The following is an 18,461-nucleotide window of genomic DNA, read 5'->3' as shown; positions in this document are numbered from 1 at the left end:
GGCTTTTGACACTGTCTCCCATGACATCCTCATTAGGAAGCTGAGGAAGTATGGGCTAGATGAGGTGACAGTGAGGTGGATTGAGAGTTGGCTGCGGGACAGGACTCAGAGGGTTGTGATCAGCGGCACAGAGTCTAGTTGGAGGCCTGTAACCAGTGGTGTCCCCCAGGGGTCAATACTCGGTCCTATTTTGTTTAATATATTCATTAATGACCTGGATGAGGGGACAGAGTGTATCCTCAGCAAGTTTGCTGATGATACCAAACTGGGTGGGGTGGCTGACACCCCAGAGGGCTGTGCTGCCATCCAGCGTGACCTGGACAGGCTGGAGAGCTGGGCAGAGAAGAACCTAATGAGGTTCAACAAAACCAAGTGCAAGGTCCTGCACCTGGGGAGGAAGAATGCTAGGCACCAGTACAGGTTAGGGGCTTACCTGCTGGGAGATAGCTTGGAGGAGAAGGATCTGGGGGTTGTGGTAGACAGTAAATTATCCATGGCCCAGCAATGTGCCCTTGTCGCCAAAAAGGCCAATGGAATCCTGGGCTGCATAGGGAAGAGTGTGGCCAGTAGGTCGAGGGAGGTCATTCTCCCCCTCTACTCGGCACTGGTGAGGCCACAACTGGAATACTGTGTCCAGTTTTGGGCTCCCCAGTTCAAGAGGGACAGGGAACTGCTGGAGCGAGTCCAGCGAAGGGCAACTAAGATGATTAAGGGCTTGGAGCATCTGCCTTATGAGGAAAGGCTGAGAGAGCTGGGACTCTTTAGCCTGGAGAAGAGAAGGCTGAGGGGAGACCTGATTATGGCATACAAGTATCTAAAGGGTGGGTTGAAGGAGGATGGAGCCAGGCTCTTCTCAATGGTTCCAAGTGACAGGACGAGGGGCAATGGGCACAAGTTAGAACACAGGAAGTTCCGTTCAAATACACGGAAACAGTTCTTTACGGTTCGGGTGACAGAGCACTGGAACAGGCTGCCCAGGGGGGTTGTGGAGTCCCCTTCCCTGGAGATTTTCAAGACCCGCCTGGATGCAGTCCTGAGTAATGTGCTCTAGGCAATCCTGCTTTAGCAGGGGAGTTGGACTAGATGATCTCTAGAGGTCCCTTCCAACTCTGATGATTCTGTGATTCTGTGAATTTAATTTTGTAAACTTTTATGACATCCATTTAAAGAGGAAAAATACCTGTAATTGTTAGTCTTGCCATAATCCCAAATACACATGAGGAAAAATACAATTACCTGTTAACTCCAAACTTAGATCTGATTCACATATTCACGAAGAAAATCCGTATGAGTCTTTCAGACAGTCAGGCCAATATTTTGAAAAGCAGGTTCCTATGGTTAGGTATTTTAACTCATGTTCAAGCATCTAAATGATTATTGAAAGGTATTTGAGCAGCTCTTAATTATTTCAGCTGTAGATGTTAGATATGCAACACTCCTTGAAGCCGTACCTTCTCCTTAAGAACGTATGAATCTATCCGTGCCCAAACATAAGCTTCTATTTGTTAAGGAAAAAAAACAAACAAACCACAAATCACCAACAACTCCATTTCAATTTCATTGCAGCAACTTCTGGACCACTGGTGCAGAGGTAGGAGCATGGATCAATCACAACGAGGTAAAATTTATGCATTACCAAAAAAAAAAAAAAAAAAAAAAAAAAGTATGTCACTGATATAATCCAGTTACAAAAAGAGAACACCACTTCAGCCAAGAACAAGATCTACCATTAAAGAGTCACCAAAAATCCTGAGCTACCGTCACATTTCAACAACCAAATTGGAAAAGAATTATTTATACAAATGCTCAATTTTAAGGCCTGCTCTATGAAATTGAAATTTTCCTTCGTGCATTGGATATAAATTGTACTGGCTTTACGACAGCTTCTAAGTCTGTAAAAATGAATCTCAGATAACAAACCTTTGTTCTGGGTTTTTACTTTCAAACCTGATATCAAGAGGATTTGGATTTCAACAAATTTTAGATAATTTTATATTAAATAAGTACTAAATAAATACTGTTACAATTAATTTACACTTGTTACTCTGAAATTTGGAAAAAAGGATATTTTAAAACTTTTAATAGCAGATTAAAGATAGTAAAGCAGAGTTGACTCCCATTCAGATTTCACTTCATCCACTGCTAGAAATACTAAAGCACCTCCTGATAAAGAAGCTGCTGGATTCCAGCTAACAGCAAAGAGATTATTGTCTTCATCTTTTATCCAGAGGACATAGATTGTATGGGGAAAAAACTAGAAGTGCACATGGACAGCTTCCCAGATCCTGTACATGTACTTAGTCATCAACTAGCTACCATGTACCATCTGCTTTATAGAAAACATCTGACGTGCAGCTACTTTGCTTAGGACTTAAATTCCCTACAGGTCCAATACAGATTATCATTCTATACAGAGCACCAATGTGTTAATAGTAATAATAATAATAAATAAATTTTTAAAAAGCAACAAAGGACATGGATGAAGAGGAATTCCCCACCTCCTGCGAAATGTAGGAGCACATCAATCACGTAAACTTACAAGCTATAAATACCCGATTCTTTTTGAAATCTCTACTCTTCCGTACCCATTCAAAGCCTGTTTTGAAAGACACCATGCTGAGTCCGTCTGGACAAATATACCCCAATAGAGCAACTACATACCTGATACGTACTGGTAAAGCAATCAGAGGTGCAAAAAGGCACCAGAAAAAACTAGTATGAGTGGAAGACCAGACCTTAAACCCTGAAGAAATTACACTCGTTTTTTCACAATAAATAATACTTAATAAAGAAAATCTAAATTCTTTCTGTGTCAAAACATCAGCATAAGCAGCTGTGAATCAGAATCTGAAAATCCCAACCTGAAAGCAAAATAAGACTTAAGGAAAACAGGTTTACCTGTTGTAAAGAACTACAGACAATAGATAAAATAATATGGCAGGGACATAATCAAAACCAAAACAATCACAAGGTACAAAAACCACAGCACTTTTCCACCATTCTGGATTCATGTTAGTCTGGGATGATTTTGGCTCCCTGTATTTCTGAATTCCAAAAGTCTTCTCTTAACAAAATAGAAAAGGTATCAATTCCTATGTATTGAGGAGCTGGAGGTTCACTATTACCCAAGTTGTACTTAATTTTGTTTAACAAAACAGACGTTAAGTATCTTTTTTCTAAGTGTTAGATTACAGAATTACCGAAACAGAAACTCATTAATTTCTCCATTATAACAGTATTTTACAGAAGAATTTAAGAGTGTATTCAGAATGCTCTCCTTCAGCATATTTCCCTCAGAAATGGCAGAAAATACTCTGGAAAGGTAACCTACATCTGACTACAGACAATACAGTGGTCACAAGAGGAGACAAAAGATAAACTGAAAGTTTCCTAAAATAACAGATGAGACAGATGAAAAAGATTAACATCCTTTACAAATCTAAATCAGCCTGATTACTACGTGTACTTCTTGTACAACAGAAGCTCTAGCTTTTTCAGACCCCTAAAGAAGAAAATTTTTCAAGCATTTCAGCCAGTTCCTGATGTTGAGTCAGTCCATTTCCTTCCCTTGATATCACCTCAACACTTCCACTATAAGAACAAATTACTACCTCCAGAGCAATAAGGAAAAGGGCAGGTACAGGACGGAAGTGTTGAAAAGTGAACTACAGAACAGCACAATCTGCTCAGTACTCCCAGCCACAAAATGAAAGACTTGATCTAGCAAAACTTTGGTAAGATAAGGGAATTAAATACACATAATCTTCAGAAAATAAATCCCGGAATAGGACACTTCAAAACAGTAAACATTAACTTACAAACCCTCCAGTCTTTTCAATTTGGTGATGCATCTAGAGAGTACAATTGTCACTGGAGTAACATAATGTTTTTGTAAAGATCGGAAGATTAAAGGAAGTAAAAATTACCCCTATAACTGGCTGTAAAAGTAAATATTTATCATATTCCCACAGTAGAAGCTTTACTTAATCTTTACAACCATGCTGAATTGCTGTCAGTTTCCTTCTCTATTCTTTCCATTTTCCACTTTCTGAGCACATTCTATGAAGTTGGAAAGGAAAACTATTTCTCCCATACTGAATAAAATTTTCAGCAGGGTACATGTCTTGTAAACCAGTAATAGGACTGTTTTCCAGTGTTTGTGCATATACAGTTCCTTTCCGAAAAGGAAAGATTTAACTCCAAATTTCTTTAATACAGGGATGCTATCTCCTATGCAACTTAAAAATTTATGAAGCATTTATGGTTTTAACAAACTTTAAATCTTACATTCCACTTATCTAACTTATAACAAAAGCATCATCAGGACTCTTATTTTGCAGATGTCCAATTTTGGAGAAAACTTTCATAGTTTACAGAAACTAAGTCCCATTTGACTGCAAATGCTCAGACAAGAGACACTACGCTTAAGTTCTCCATCCAGTTAAGCACTGGTGATGCAATGAAGTGTAGCCCTCTAGGGAAAAACATACATAGACACAGAAACCCAAATTGAATTAAATATATAAATGTCAAAATTCAATACAGACAAAAAGAATCAGTTATTACTTGAAGCTCTGCAACTACCAGTTACAAATATCTGAAAGGACTCTGGGTACCAAAGAACACACACAGAGAAATTATGCAATAGAAGACTCAGCCCCTAACACCAAGAAATGCATTTGCAAAAGAAGTTGAATGTCATCTCTGGAACAGTATGGAAAGACGGGGAGGGCAGGAAACAGACCAGCTCCATCCTGACTGGCATATGATGAGTTAGAGCTGATAAACAAAGGAATTTGTCAAAGGTAGTTTAAACTAGACAGTAACCAGAAGGATACAATAATTAACTTTGTGTTAAGGTAGAACTTTGAGATGTTGAGCTCTTGCTACTCCTTTCCAACAGCAGAGTCTGCAAGTATTCAACATCATAGTAAAAAATTATATCTTCAGAATTGTTAATTACAGAATATTAATTCCAGTAAATACACTTTTAATCATTCATATGCAGAAGGCTTAATTTTACTTTATAAAATGTAATCAGTTACTTTAAGGAAGATGCTTGCAGTTGCTTCTAAAGGGCACACAGATGAAAACTTTACTGTAAACTGAAAAGCCAATGGTAGCAGACAACCTTGCAGCATGTTTCAAGCAACAATACGAAATACACTCAGTTGCCAGCAACAGCAAACTTTCAGTTCTTCTAGTTGAAAAATCACGTTTTAAGGCTCTGTGGTTTTTTTTTTTTAAGAGACCAAATGCACTTTTAATCGCTTACCCTTACCTTTAAATTTGATGTGAAGACCACTAAATTCCAATTCAACTCCTTGAAGTGCTTCTCCTAGGGTTTCATGGTAATGGCCGATGCTTTTTTTTGATCCCACACAGAAAGGAAGAGAGAAGTATTTGTATGTTTCTTGGCGATTGTGGTAGGGTCCTACTGTATTCATCCATAAAACAACTTCCTCTTTATCTTGGTACTGAAAGATAAAGTTATTGAGTTAGATGAGAAGCCCAGCAGAATAAGAATATTCAAGAAACTCTCTCATTCATATTAACTAGCAAGGCAGGATTGCTCAATCACAGGCAACAGTTACATTTAAAGTAAGTCAAGTATTTTTGTCTTTTAGGTGGCAGGGATTCTGGGACGACATTTTCAGCCTGCTTTCCTACAAAGAAAAAAAGCTTAGTTGATCATACAGTTTCTTAGAGCCTATCACTGAAGTATCAGAAGAGGGTAATTCACGCAAATTTAATAGAGAAGCAGAACGTGCAGAGAACAGAAGTCTCAAAAATAAATAAGTTTTTACAAATTTGTGGAAACATGTATCAGTTAAAAGCAAAACTCAACTTATCTCTGCTGACTGAAACAAAGTATCAGACTAACATCTTGTTAAAACAAGATCCTAGCAAAAAAATCAAGCAATCTACCCATGGTGACAGGTATACCGGATTTTCCTAAAATGCAGCTCCTTTTCAATTTTGTAATGGTATAAATTACATTCAAAATTCCCAAAAGAGCACAACGCCTCACAGGAAGCACTAAAATTAAACTGTGGCATGCCTACAGTAGTCGAGAGACAAAAAAGTCAGACAGAAGGGCTACATTTTGATGCATTTCCAACATTCTCACAGTGAAAAAAACAGAACAGCAAAGAGTCTGGTGACTGCCATAAAATTCTTTCTGGGAACATCCACCCTTCACTTTCCACAGCTACTGTTAGCCAGGAAAACTTATTCCTTGGCTGGAAGCCAGTAATTTTTTTCAAGCCCTTATAACTTTCAAACAACCAAAACGTCCTTAAAGCCATTCATCTATCAGTATTCAAATACTGCATGAATTCAGAAGAATTAAGTGATCTGAAATCATTACTTGCACTATATCTGAATGCATCTGGATGAGGTATCAGGTTTGCTGCTTACTACAAAGCCTCTTACCCAACAGAACTTCTTCACCTACTATAATTTCAACAGATTAGGAGGGACAGTGATCTAACTTTCAAGGCCGAAAAAAACTCTACTTCTAACTGTACACACCTGCAAGCACAATCACCAAATAGATCCTGATTTTTTTTAAAGTACAGAAGAACAAAGTACTATTTTAAGACAAATACGCAAACACAGAACACATTGGAGAGGAAAAGGAAGTCAAATGTTAATTAGCTGTAACTACTTCATAGCACACAGCTGAAATACTGAATACAGTTCTGCATCTCTTTTTAACAAATGAACAAAGGTTCTTCAACTCCATTTATTCTGAATAACCACGCTCATGCTGACAGATTAACTCAGAAATAATTAGCTACACATGCAATGCAATAAATTCTTCAGATGAGGTGTTTAAAAGTTAAACTCAAGGATTTAAACAAACATGCTTTGGGAAATAATTTAATCCCTTCATTCTAACACATCATCTCAATTACGAGCCTCATCTTTTTTGTTTATAAAGATGCACAAAGGTCATTCCAGCCTCTTATGTAAGTGATCTCCATCAGGAAACTTTAAATATCTTATTAATTTCATTCTGAGCTGCAGCAGAGACCAAACACTTACCAGTTTCACAAACCTGCCCATTTGCAGAGCACACACTTTGGAACGTTTCTGACAGGTAAAGAATGTCAATGAAAAAGCAAAGAAGAGTAAACAACACAGCAACAGAAAGCAGACGTTCCTCCTCTCTGCCAGCAACCAAAAAGGTTATACCAGTGCAACACAGTTGGCCAACTTCAAAGAAAGTTGGGAAAGAATGAAGGAAGAAAGAAAAATCACAGTTCCAGCCCCCTCAGCAGCAGAAGCAGATAGTGGAATCTGCACTACGATACCGCCTCTAGCTCTTGCCAGTGTAGCAAGGGACAAGTCGGTCCATCTCTCTTTCTAGTCTGTTATGCCTAGCACGTCTTCTGCTTCTTCCTCTAACAGCTGCAGAACATATTTTCAGCCCTTTCTCAAAATGGTCTTAAGTCGTCAAGAGCCCACTTTAGCATTACTCCTTGTAATGCAACAGCTTACATGTGAACCGAGCTATGTCTCTGTTCAACCTTCAGTAACAGAATATGACAACATCCTGAGGTCTGTTAATTTATCTTTGACAGTGCCTGCATGAAGAAAGCACTGACCACCACTTTACTTCGCATCTTGTTTCTGACCTTCTTCATACTGAGTTGGGACCTCTGCCTTTTTGGAACTATAGCAAATCACCTTCAAGTGACAGAAATCAACTTCTTCAGAACATATTCAAAATCTTGTTACATTTTCTGATCCAATAATGTAGTTAAACTGTAATTACAATATCTACAATAACAAATTCGGTCTTTACTTGTCATGACGCTTAGCACTCCTTCAGGGCCTACAATTTTTTTCCACAATGACTCCAAGACGCCATCAGTCTGCTCTGGAAAGAAAAGGGACCACGCAAAAAAAAAAAAAAAATCACTCTACTTTTATTACTTCCTCTTCTCTCACAACTATCACAGAACAAAAGAGAAATCTGTTCAGGATTGCTACATAAATAAACATGGCACCTCAGCCATCCCAGGCTATACCTCACTCACAACCAGCAAGTCCCTAGTCACAGCAATTCGCAATTCATCAGGTGCTCACAGTGCCCTCCCAAAATTAAGAGGGCTGCAGTGAGAAACACAGCTTAAGTAACTTCAGCCTGAATTTGGGGTAGTGGTGGAGGTGTTTAGTAGAAACTCAAACAGATTTTCTCATTCTCAATTGTAAAGATGCGCTTTCACATATAAATACATTTCCCTGTCATGACATACCTCATCCTTATAATCTTAATTTGGTGGCAAGAACTCAGTGCTATCAAAGAGTTCAAGTTTGTGGTGGTTTCGTTTTTTTGGTGTTTATTTTTTTCTTTTTCATTACTGCCTTCACAATATCAAAGCATCAACAACAAATAACAGTGTCAACATGCTTACAGAAGACAATGCTTATTTAGGTAAGACAGAGAACTAGAGGATTTTGTAGGACTGTTCTGTCACCTCTATATGAGGAATTCTAGGTTCAGAGAAGGCTAATGTGCAATATACCTTCCAGCAAATACGTCACACTAGGAGAAAGAGAACATAAAATAAGTTGTTAAAGAAAGCCCTGGTCCCAAGGGAGCCACAGCACTCAGGTACGCTGTATCAGTCAGTACCAGTTAGATTTTGGTCAGCACGTTCACTGTTAGTCTTGCAGTAGTTCCAACTACTGTCATACTCCTAAATCTTTCAGCATATGTGGAGTCTTCTGCAAACTGCAGAGAATTTGGAGTCATAGAAAATGGGAAGAAAATTTCAGTTCCATAGGACCACCTTTCATTCTAGGCAGAAAGAACACACTGAAGAAACTAATCTCATTTCATCAGGAACTGATCAGCCTTAGACACACTGGACAAAATGACAAAAGAGAAGAACCCTGAATTCTTATTTTTACTGTTCTGATATTGGCAGATGAGCAACTGTTCAACTGTACCCTCTGAGCTCTGAACGCAACAGAACAAATTAAAATGCTATTGCCTTCTGTTAACCTTAGCAGGCAAGTCAGCAATAACTCACAGTCAAAACCAACACAGAGTAAGACAGGATGTGAAGAGTCCAATGGTCGCTTTCAAAGATTGTTATACAGCAATATAAATGTAAGAGTGAGAGTTTCCTTATCTCCTGCTACACAATCAGCAAGCAAAATACTTTGACTCATTGGGATTCTGCTAGATCCCAGAAAACGTGAAAAAAGCATGAAAAACTCCCTGTCGATACAGGTACAGAACAACTAAAAGAGGAAGTCAGCTACAATGGGCAAGAATATCCACGTCACACATCCAACAAGTTAAATTCATCAAGAATAGCTGTCATCGTAAGAGACCTAAATAAAAAATTCTTGCTCTCCTTCCACATACGATACGGGTTCTGAGTCACTATTTGACCCGTCACTGCTATAGGTCTTTTGGAAAAGAAACAAACATATTCCTATTACAGCTGTATCTAAACTACTGAGGCTTGCAAGTAGTAACGAAATAAAACGTCAAGCGGTAAAATAATTTGAAGTAAAATTAACGATCCGCAGAGTAGACTCCAGATAATTTGAGTGACATAAATCTAATATCTAGAGTTACACTTATGCGTCAATGCAATTTTATCTTCATCCATTACAAAAACAAGTGCCAAACATCTTCCTAACATGAAGGACTTATTTTGCTACACTGAAGTTATCCTATTTCATAAATGCTTTTCAGTTCTTCATTCTCTTTCCTGACTTCTTAGCACAGAATTAAATGGTGGAAAGGCAGCTCTTCACATGCCAGAAGATGGACACCAGCGTCCTATTAAGAACATAGTAACTGACAAGGCAAAAAAAGTCAACAAATAAGATGCTGCAATCCCTGGTATATCTCAGCAAGCTCTTCCAGTTTTGGTTCATATGAAGGGACAATAAACTGCACATAGCTCAGAGATCCTAATTAATTCACAGACACAAGTATTTAACAACTTGGTAACAGTGCCAGAATTCAGAGTTCACTACTTCCAAATATGAGAGAAGACTACAAACCACAATTTTAAATACCTTTTACTGTAATTTATGAAAAAATGTAGTACTCGTTCTGTAAGCATAGCAAGTTTGGCTTTGGATCTTTTTCTGCACTAAACTTAATATCAGCTCAGTAATTTCAGTAACTATATGGAGTATATAACGATCTATTTCAACTGTGCCAAACCACTGGGGCAGCCTGAACAAGTCTCAGCATCAACACAAGTTACCTACCATATGCTGGTACAATCTGATTAATGCGAGGTAAACCTTTAGAAACTTTTTTCCATAATTGCCACCCAGATGGTGGAGGACCAATCTGCACCTCAAATACAATCATGTATCAGCTACAACCCTCATCACAGCTGGGGACATCTGTTCCAAAGCAGCACAACATGGTCACACTGCCTGTTCAGAGCACCGGGCTAGAGATATGCATGTGCAAGCTAAACATCACATTAAATCCATCTATACTGGTAACAAGGCAACACTACCATTCCAGTCCCCTGCAGAATATTAAACTGGCATGAAGCTTGCGCAGTTTGACCTGGCCAAGTGTGGACTTCTTCCATGACGATACAACTACTGAACGCTCGGGTGTGTGAGACACTTTGAGGCTTAATAAAATTTCCATACATCTGTATTGTTTAAAAACTATTCAGAGCAATACTGAGACCACCTTCAGCACAGTACATGCATCTTTTTTTCCTGTTACTCAATAGAGCACTAGTGACGCGGAAAGCAACTTAATGTTCTCTTTGCGCAAACATAGACATCACGGTAGCCCTAGAAATAGACTATGTATTCTATAACACAATTAAGTCAGTATGCAAAAGGTTGCAGAAAAGGCTATGAGACTGGCAAGTTGCTGATATTCTTTTTTAAACCATGGAAACATTTTGCAAAAAATGATGGAAGCACAGAGAGGATTACAACTACCACATCTTATGTGATGATTCAGCAAAATAAATTCAGATCAACATAGCTTCTTCCAGAAAGTATGCAATTTTGCTGCTTTTCTGAAGTTGAAGCTTGGAGTAAGGCTTTCCACTGTGCAGTTCCTCGAACACCAGCACATCTTTCAGGGAAAAAAGGACCAACATTATCCGTTACTGACAGAGCAAAGCTGCAGAAGCAGGACAGAAGTAAGAGAGGCAGCAAGTAAGATGCAACCGGCGAGTAACATCCCAGGCTTCCAGTCCCCAGGATCTTACAGATATCCTATCTATCAAGCACTGTGATAATATTCAATGTTTGCAGCTCACATCCATAGTCTATTAAACCGTGGATTTCAGCCTCATGCTTTCCTTCAGATAAAGCAGGTTATTTCCCATAACTCCTCTTCATTTGTCTCTGAACTGTAGGCTAGAACTGTACCAAAATGCAGCTAGAACTGTACAGGCAGCACAGTCTGAACTACTGTACAAGCAGTCCTTTCACTGGTACACTTCCGAGATGCACGAGGTTGCTGAAGCACACCACGTCCTGCTTCTGTGACATTTATTTCACCTCTTCAAAATGGAACCACGAGAACTTCAAAAAGGAATCAGGCTGCTCGTCTGCACACAACTTCTCACACACACTGAAATATTTTCTACGGTGTTTCTCTAACTGACAATTTACAGATACTATACAAACTTCATAATTTTCTGGATTAATTTTAAGGAAGCTTTACAGGCTCAGGGCTTTAACATACTTCATCAGGCTAAAAGTCAAACAAAAATGCTTTTCTCAATCATTATAATTTAGGAATTTTGCTATGCACTATAGGCTAGGTTTTATTTCTTTTCAATATTTGTCATGTATTTCCATGCTTATGGAGCACTGATAATTAAATTGAAACATTAAAATTAAAATGCTACGTACTCCCTAGACCATTCCCCAACAAAAAAAAAAAAAAAAAAAGATATTTCAGAACATTTTTATGGTTTCTTATTTTATTGTCAACTCCACCAAGTCTAGCAACAGAATATATGAAAGCAAAAGCCAGGCAGAAGCCCACCAACCGTGCTTCTACAGGATCAGCATATATTATGATAAGGCCACCAATATTTCATCTATACTATCCCTTCCACAAGTAAAAGCCTGTCAAAAAATGCTGCCGTTATCAGAACACAGGTAAAAAGCAGGTACGTGACACACTCTGAAGCATGAAAATAAAGACAGCAGACAAGTTTTCAGTTAGTTTCTGATAAATTTTTCTGTTGCGGCCTCGAGTTACGCTGCTACACTGCCTTTTGATAATGGAGATTTTAAATGCTGCATCAAATCACATTTTCTCTTCACTTACTATCAATTTTAAATACCCAAGTCTTTATCTTATAATTGTATTTATACTATTCTTCCCCTAAAGAAATGCAGACACTGTTTTTAAAGATTAATTCAAATTTAAGATAAAGGATTTAGCTGTTGATCCAATGAAGCTATCCATACCTAATATATCCAGAAACACTAGTACTTATAGTCCTAGAACTTCATTCAGAATCCTCTCACAATTACCTTTTATGATATTTGCTTATGCGGGCCTACAGTTATAAAATAAAGGACATATATAAAATTAAATAGCTGATTTATATTAATACAAAAATACATATTATACTGCATGTGTGTATTATTTTATAAATATTGTATACTCTTATGTATCATAGCAGCAGTACAGAAATTAAAAAACTAACCTGCTAACACAGAGCATTAAACACTTAAGTCAGCAGTTCTAAATGTTCAGCATGCTCAACACAGACAAGGTCCTGTACATCGGCAGTTAAAAGTAAACTCTGGCAAGATGTAAGACACACCTTCACCCAGGTACGACCAAGTGCTTGGGCCCACAAGGCTGCACACTAAAGCATTAATAAGGAAACAGCTGTACATAATGGTGTGTATTCCTACTCATAGGAGTTAAGTCAAAGTTAGTGAAAATTTTACCAAGTCCTGAATCACTGTAATACTATTTCCCCTCTACTTCCCTGAAAGAGAGCAGAGCCTCCAAAATGTAATAAGGCATTTTGGTTATAGGAAGATTAATCTTCCAAGCGCAATCATATTTAGAACTGAAGTTCATTAAAATGCAGTATTTAAGGAACATTTCCTTCAGGTTCTTAATCTCAAAATCAGTGTACTGCTACAAAACCCTGTTCATATTTCATTCATGCTATTAATGCTTTCACTCCAATCTCCTACACAATATTAAAGTATCAAAATATCTGAGCAAGGAGACAGCCTTCCAAAAAAAGGTAACTGTCTACCTACGTCAACTATTCCTAACCTGTCACGTGATGTTACTAAGCTAGACACCACATGAACAAGAATACTAAACCATGAGAGAAGTTATAATCTTGAAGAGCTGAGTAATTTAGACGAAAAAATGACAAGTCTTCAAAAAAGAATTTTTTATTTCTATTGGTAATCGTTTAAGTAATTATTCAGAAGACCTAAAACACATCAGAATTCACTTTGGAAGTGAAAAAATAAATACATTCAATGACAGTTTTATGAAATCCTTTTTTCCCCAGAAGACTACCAATATTAAATGAATGAGGAATCCCTCAAGGCACACAGCCTTTAAAATAAACACAGTACTATGCTGCAAAGCACCTCACCTCAGCAGAAACCTAACCCTAAAACACAGGTCCAGCAACAAAACTGGGACCTAAGCTAGTTCAAAGAATGTCTGCTCCTTGAAAGTACTCGGTATTAGCTTTTCTGTCATTAACTGCAACACTGATAAATCCCATTAGCTTTTAAAAAAATAAAGACAATCTGAAACAGCTTTCAAGTCTCATGGAATTAGGCAACTAATTAACTATTGCTCATACAACAACTATCAATGCTATTTATCTGTTTTATAAAAAACACTAAGTTTACCACACCATCCCCAGAGAAAGCTATGTTAAGAAACTGTGCAAGTGTTCGCCAGCCAGGCTGCTCAAGAGCACGAGAGTTCTGACCGACAGACACAGCGTTTAATCACGGCCACACTGTAATCCACTCCGCCTGTGAGGAAACAGGGATCAGCTCCAGCAAAGCCTCGTTCCAAAATCGCATCTCAGCTCATCGCACAGACTTCCACGCTCCAAAATCAGAACCTGATGAAGCGCTGGCACTTACATCCCAGAGATTCTTCAGGGTGATATCGTGAGCGCTTTAGAAAAACTATCCTCACGCCAATAGGTTAAGCGCTCAAGTCAGCGGTATTTTACGCACCCGTTTTCCTTAGGGGTCCACGGCAGCGTTCCAAGTCCCGCTCCTGCTCCTGCTCCTCAGCCTAGACCCACTCTACCCCTCCCTCCTCCCTCAAGCGACCTGTCCCACCGCAGCCTGTCGCCGCGCAGGCAGAACCGCGCTCCGGCTTGGACTTTTATTCTTGAAACAAACGCAAACATCCTCCCGGAAGAAAGGACTATTCCCGCAGAGTGGCAGTCAAACAGCAAAGCGGCCCTCGTTAAACAAGGCCCGCACACCTCCCCGGGCGTTTATCTGCTCCAGGAAAAGGTGGGACCCAGGGCAGCCACCTCAGCGCTGCAGCGCCCGGCTGCCACACGGATGTGCAAACCGGATCAGAAAACTCCGGTGGCCCTTCCCCGAGCACCCCAGCGTCCCGCTCACGCCGAATTCGAGAGAACAGGACCCGAGCCCGTATAAACTCGGCCCGCCCGGTCACAATCACCCCAGCAGCGGAGCAGATGAGAGGGAAGCCCCGACGGGCGGCAGCCACCCGCCTGCCGCCAGGGCCGCCGCCTCCGCGCCCGCTCACCGCCCCCCTCGCCCCAGGCCGCGGCCCGTCGCTCCCCGCTCCGCCCCGCGCTCTCCGGACGGCCGCCGCCGCCCCTCGGCGGCAGCAGGGCCCGCGGGCGGGGAGGGCCGGGGCGGCGGCCCGAGAGCCGCGGCGCCCCCAGGGGAGGCCGGGACCCGCCTCACCGTGTGCTCGTGCTCGTCGGCGCGGACGCGCAGCGGCAGGCACAGGAGGAGGAGGAGGAGCAGCGCGGCGGTCGCGCAGAGCTGCAGCCCGGGCGCCGCCATCTCGGGCCTGGGCGTCCCCGCGCACGCAGCAGGCCCCGCCGCGGAGCCGGCCCGCGCCCCGCCACCAACGCCGACCCGCGACGCCACTTCCGCTCACGCCCGGCCACGTCATCCGGCCGCACGCCGGAAGCGCGGAACCTACGGCGGCCGCCAGGAGCCAAGGGGAGCGCCGCGCCGCGCCAGGCCCTGCCCGGCCGCCGGCCCGGGGCAGGGGGGAGCTCGGCAGCCCCCGCTGGGGGGTCAGGTCGGTGCCGGCGGGCGGAATGGGGCCCGCGGAAACAAAGGGAGGGCAGCGGGGCCCAGGCAGCAGCAGGAGCGCGGTCAGTTTTTAATTTATAGAGCTGTTTTATAACTGATAAAATCATAACATATGGATCAATGAAAGAACCTAAAATTGACAAGAGGGCTGCGTGCATGCACCCTCAAAAATAAGTACAATAAGCTGTGCCAGCAGCACAGGCCCAGGAAGGCTGAAGTGCAGAAAGCCGCAGAGCTGCCCAGGGGCAGGCACGGAAGTAGCAAAGCTGCTCCTAAGGGTGAGGAATGGATGTTTGCTGTCCGTGCTGGCAAAGGTAAAGCCTGCAAACCTGTGTGTGAAGGCGGAACTCTCTCAAGCTACCAGTCCAAAGTTAAAAAAAAAAAAAAACAAAAAAAAAAAAACCCAAAAAAACTAACCCAAACCAAACAAAAAACCCCAAGCCAAAAAGCTCATGGTATGAAGTGTGGCCAGCAGGTCAAAGGAGGTGATTCTGCCCCTCTGCTCCGCTCTCGTGAGACCCCATCTGGAGTACTGCATCCAGCTCTGGAGCCCCCAACATAAGAAGGACATGGACCTGCTGGAGCGTGTCCAGAGGAGAGTCACGAGGATGATCCGAGGGCTGGAGCACCTCTCCTATGAGGAGAGGCTGAAAGAGTTGGGGCTGTTCAGCCTGGAGAAGAGAAGGCTCCGGGGAGATCTTATTGCGGCCTTCCAGTCCCTAAAGGGGGCCTACAGGAGAGCCAGAGAAGGACTTTTTCCTAGGGCATGTAACAATAGGACGAGGGGGAATGGCTTTAAACTGGAAGAGGGCAGGTTCAAATTGAACATTAGGAATAAGTTTTTCAATTTGAGGGTGATAAGGGACTGGAACAGGTTGCCCAGAGAGGTTGTTGAGGCCCCTTCCCTGGAGGTGTTCAAGGCCAGGCTGGACGTGGCCTTTGGACAACCTGGTTTAGTGAGTGGTGTCCCTGCCTACGGTAGGGGGGTTGGAACTCAATGATCTTCAAGGTCCTTTCCAACCTAAACCATTCTGTGATTCTATGAAGTGTTCATTGATCAGTTTTAAAACTGAAAACTTTCAGAGGCTATCAGGCATAACAAAAAAAAAAAAAAAAATAGGGCTACACCATCTTCTCAAACACTGCACAAGCCAACAAATACATAGAGGGGGAAGGACAGGAGCTGAATGCAGGAGCTGCTCTGTGCTGTTACATGCCATCCATGCTTTGTAGGAAAGATGCAAAAACAGATGTCCCTGTTTACTACTGATCACCATACCTATACTAAAAGCTTTTCGTCTTGTGGTCTTTTGCATTCAATCTACCTTTCTTGAATGTATTTTAGCAAGCTACATTTATATGAAGCCTTTTCTAGATAGGCAGGAAGCTGCGAACATACTATTTCAGTAGAAGCAAGGTCTCTGTAGAGATCCTTGTCAAAACCTATTCAAAACCCCTGTTTGTATTTTAAAAACAAAGGGGAAAACAGAAAAAAGAGGGGGAAAACAGAAAAAAGAGGGGGAAAACAGAAAAAAGAGGGGGAAAACAGAAAAAAGAGGGGGAAAACAGAAAAAAGAGGGGGAAAACAGAAAAAAGAGGGGGAAAACAGAAAAAAGAGGGGGAAAACAGAAAAAAGAGGGGGAAAACAGAAAAAAGAGGGGGAAAACAGAAAAAAGAGGGGGAAAACAGAAAAAAGAGGGGGAAAACAGAAAAAAGAGGGGGAAAACAGAAAAAAGAGGGGGAAAACAGAAAAAAGAGGGGGAAAACAGAAAAAAGAGGGGGAAAACAGAAAAAAGAGGGGGAAAACAGAAAAAAGAGGGGGAAAACAGAAAAAAGAGGGGGAAAACAGAAAAAAGAGGGGGAAAACAGAAAAAAGAGGGGGGAAACAGAAAAAAGAGGGGGAAAACAGAAAAAAGAGGGGGGAAAACAGAAAAAAGAGGGGGGAAACAGAAAAAAGAGGGGGGAAACAGAAAAAAGGGGGGAAACAGAAAAAAGAGGGGGGAAACAGAAAAAAGAGGGGGGAAACAGAAAAAAGAGGGGGGAAACAGAAAAAAGAGGGGGGAAACAGAAAAAAGAGGGGGGAAACAGAAAAAAGAGGGGGGAAACAGAAAAAAGAGGGGGGAAACAGAAAAAAGAGGGGGGAAACAGAAAAAAGAGGGGGGAAACAGAAAAAAGAGGGGGGAAACAGAAAAAAGAGGGGGGAAACAGAAAAAAGAGGGGGGAAACAGAAAAAAGAGGGGGGAAACAGAAAAAAGAGGGGGAAAAGACCAAGACAGCTTTGATAACACCATATGTTTCTTCCAGACGTTGCATCTCAGTCCGAAACAGAGTAGCTTACCCTTGGGAGACAGAGAGAGACAGCTTCAGCATCTTCAGTTTATTCAGTACTTAAGTCTCTCAGTCAACACCAGGGCCAGCCAGAGCCATCTGCTGCAGTGGGTTTTGTGAGGCACACTGTACAAAGAGCAAACACTTTTTCCAGGGCCAGCCAGGAAAATGCCACCTGAGCTTGGTGGATCGGTTGATGCCCCTACAGGCAGCCAGGCCATTTACTTTTTACCAGCAATTTTATTATCTGTTCAGTCCTTGAGCTCTAATGTTCAATGGAAACAGTGTTTTCTTCATTCGCCCCCGCAAGCATATTCTTCAGTAACCAACAATCTGGTTGCATGCAGTTTTCTTCTCGGTCTCTTCTGAGCTTCTGCTTCCATGCACTTCTCATCTCGGGTGGAAGCAATACACACCACATGCTCACCAGCACAACTGGAGTCTACACATACAAGGACTCCATACACCGAGCTGTAAGAGGGTTAAAGCAACTAAATGAAACCAATCCAATGTGGAACACACGTTTTGGCAGCTAAGCCTGCAAGTGGCAGCTGGCCTGCAAAAGACACAGAAGTCATGCCTGCACCCCAATTGTTTACCTGCACTTAACAGTGAAACCATTTTAGCGCTGTTCCTTTTCTCCTTGGTAGGGCGACAGTTTTGCTGTGATTGCTGATAAGCGAGATCCCTAACTAATCCAGGACAAGTCACAAAGAGAAAGTGAGAAGGGAATGCCCAAGATAACAGATGCATTTTCAATTCCCTCCCGCCCCCCTTACACAGTGCAGAAGGGGCCTGAACAGAGTGCATTTATAATATTCATCAGCCCCACCTGTCCC

At 41.6% G+C, this 18,461-nt stretch overlaps 1 protein-coding gene across 1 annotated transcript in view; it reads right to left on the bottom strand.

Moving 5' to 3' along the window:
- Positions 1 to 15,148, bottom strand: part of TM9SF3 (transmembrane 9 superfamily member 3) — a gene marked incomplete at its 5' end in the record, with an annotated part of 52,390 nt that extends 37,242 nt beyond the window's left edge. Inside the window, 3 exon segments of the mRNA XM_082486750.1 lie at positions 5,282 to 5,477; positions 14,935 to 15,129; positions 15,131 to 15,148. Coding sequence (XP_082342876.1) covers positions 5,282 to 5,477; positions 14,935 to 15,129; positions 15,131 to 15,148 — 409 coding nt within the window.
- Positions 15,149 to 18,461: the final 3,313 nt, after the last annotated feature.

Source organism: Vanellus vanellus (genome assembly GCF_965231255.1).
Source record: "Vanellus vanellus genome assembly, chromosome: 7".
NCBI classification, from domain to species: Eukaryota; Metazoa; Chordata; class Aves; order Charadriiformes; family Charadriidae; genus Vanellus; species Vanellus vanellus.
The sequence above is the reverse complement of the archived record's forward strand: the minus strand, read 5'-3'. Positions and strand labels throughout refer to the sequence as shown.